Source organism: Anopheles darlingi, chromosome 3 (assembly GCF_943734745.1).
Source record: "Anopheles darlingi chromosome 3, idAnoDarlMG_H_01, whole genome shotgun sequence".
In the NCBI taxonomy this organism is placed as follows: domain Eukaryota; kingdom Metazoa; phylum Arthropoda; class Insecta; order Diptera; family Culicidae; genus Anopheles; species Anopheles darlingi.
In genome coordinates this window covers 70,213,468-70,215,967 of record NC_064875.1, presented here as the reverse complement: position 1 = coordinate 70,215,967, position 2,500 = coordinate 70,213,468, and the positions used below count along the sequence as shown (strand labels likewise).

General features: G+C 50.7%; 1 protein-coding gene across 2 annotated transcripts in view; it reads left to right on the top strand.

Moving 5' to 3' along the window:
- LOC125956841 (protein dopey-1 homolog) overlaps positions 1-2,500 on the top strand; it is an 11,065-nt gene that overhangs the window by 4,208 nt on the left and 4,357 nt on the right. For both annotated transcript variants that reach the window (XM_049689066.1, XM_049689065.1), the window contains exon 2: positions 1-2,500. This exon is cut by the window's left edge and continues 2,788 nt beyond it; it is cut by the window's right edge and continues 1,752 nt beyond it. In XM_049689066.1, coding sequence (XP_049545023.1) covers positions 1-2,500 — 2,500 coding nt within the window.

Sequence of the window (2,500 nt, the reverse complement as noted above, 5' to 3'; positions counted from 1 at the left end):
GGCACTAACCGTTCTGACCGTTTTCGTGAGCGATCTCGACACCCAACTTTCTGCCGCCCAAACCCTGATCGACATGATTGGTTTACTGCGCACTAATGGGCGTAAGTCCTCGAAGGAGTCTGGATCGGGTAAAACCATCGTATTGATGATGCCGCTGTTGAAACTGTCACATGTGAACTGTTTGGAGCGACGCACGAAAGTGTTCCAGGTGCTGACGACCATGCTGTGGGGTTATCTGGATGCAGCACGACCCGAAGCGAGAACCATTAGTCAACTGCTCTACCGATTGCACAACTGCCTGGACAGTCGCTTTACGGAAAGTGTCATTATCGATCGGTTACTGGTACCACAGAACCTTTTCGATGACGACGATGATGCCGACAGCCATTACCGGGAGATTTTGGAGCGAAAATCTGATCGTGCTAAACGCCCGACCGCATTGCAGGGCCTGTGGCAGATACCGACGTTGGCCAAAACGGAGCTCAAAATCGATTCGGATGGTTTTCGCAAGTTTCAACTTCTGTGGAAGCTCGGTCGTGATACGTATCACGGGAACGAGTTCGAGAAGCTGTTGTACCTAGTACTGGACTCGCTTACCCTGCCAAGAAACGTTTCGATACAAGTGAAAACGTCCAACTGGCTTCGCGAGGCACTGGTGCGTGGTGATATAGGACGCATTTTGAAATTGTTGCTGAAGACGCTACTCAATGAGAGCACCAAACGGTTAAGCATTTTCTGTCCCAAGCGATTACGAGGCGTTGGGCTGGAGCAGGATGATGCTGGTGGCGGGGGTGGGATGAGCGAATGGGAAAAGGAGTTGCTAGCCGATGCAGATGTGCAATTGAATCAGGCGTGCTTTGCAGTCAGCTCAGAAGATGGCCAGATCCGGTATCACATGGATCCGGCGGCAGGGCTAGGCAAGAAACGTAGTCCGATTCGATCGATACAGAAAAAAATATTCGGAGTGTCCATCGGTGGCAGCAACAGTAGCAGCAGTGGCGGTAGTGGAAGCTCTAAAGGCAGCAGCAACAGCACGGGTCTTGGTGCTGGAAACAATGGATCTGCTAGTAGCAGTAGTACTCAACTCATCGTATCGAACTACGTTACCACCGAGACCACGGGCAAGAAAGGATCGTCCGCATCGTCAATTGCCACTGCCACGACTGGCGGAACAGTTGGTACCGTCGACGATGGGGGACAGTATGGCAAGATTTCTGTGATCATAAATCCCCTCGAATCGGAACAGTTGGCCATCGCGAAAGGAACCAGTGCTATGCGCAATCGTTCCAATTCGATGGGCCTGTTAGCAGCAACCGCAGATGCGGACAGTGGCATTTCGGAGCCAAATTCACTAGCCACGGGGTCGACGAGCGTTGCGTCGCAGCTGAAGAAAGATTTTCATCGATCAACGTCAGACTTAGACGATGGCAATGATAGTGAAACGGATCAGCACCACCACCTTCGTCGATCACAGTTCGTTGGTGGTCATGGATCTCGACTGCGGAATGGTCGATTGCGTGGTAATGTGGGGGGATATGACAATGAACCGATTAAGCGCTACGTCGAGGACGGTCCCATTGTGGATTTTATCAGCAAGTCAAGCGATCGTTTTCGGAACCGCAAAACTTATCTTATTTCCTCGGGCAACTCGGTGGGCTCCGGAACGCTAGGTGATGATTCGCTGCTGTCGGGTTCATCGTACACACTGACCAATGGAATTCCCGCATCACTGAATAGTACGACAACGATGGATGAAATCACGAATGACGATGGTAGTATAACGATGACCGCTACAACCACCACTACTGCAGTAACGGCAGATAATTCAAACAAAGCCTCAATCGGTGGTGAAGGCGGAGAAGTGGCCGAAGTGGGAGATGCAAATGTAGAAACTGACAATTCCCCCGTTCCACGGATCTCGTTTACCAGAATCAAGAGTTGGCGCAACGGAAACAAACTCTATCCATTCCACACGCACTTTCTCGTCTATGAATCAGTGTTCAACACGAAGCAGATCCTCTATACAATTGAAACGCTACGTAACATTCTGACTAACGATGCTCGCTTCTTCCTCTGTCTCTCGGTGACTACGTCGGTTTCAAGTGGTCAGATCAAATCGTTACTGCTGCGTCATCGGCGCAATGTGTTTGGAAAGGGATTCACGGAGGCACGCGATGATTCCGAGCACCAGCATCTTTATCGCGGGTGTATGTACTTGGAGGTGATCTTAACGGTGCTGCTGTACTATACGCGGAGCTATCAAACGGACTGTAAGGATGGCAAGGGGCAAATGCCATCGCGCGACGATTTCAACACGAATGCAAAGATTCAGCTAGAATGTATTGAGCTAATGACGACCATCTTCAGCGAGCTGCTGGCGGTACTGAAGGACGTCGGCAAGAATCTGGCCAACTATGTGGCCGATCTGTTGGAAAAGTGTAAGGTGCAGAAGATCGTCATGTACTGTTTGGCCTCCTCGGTGAACTACTTTTCGGCTCCG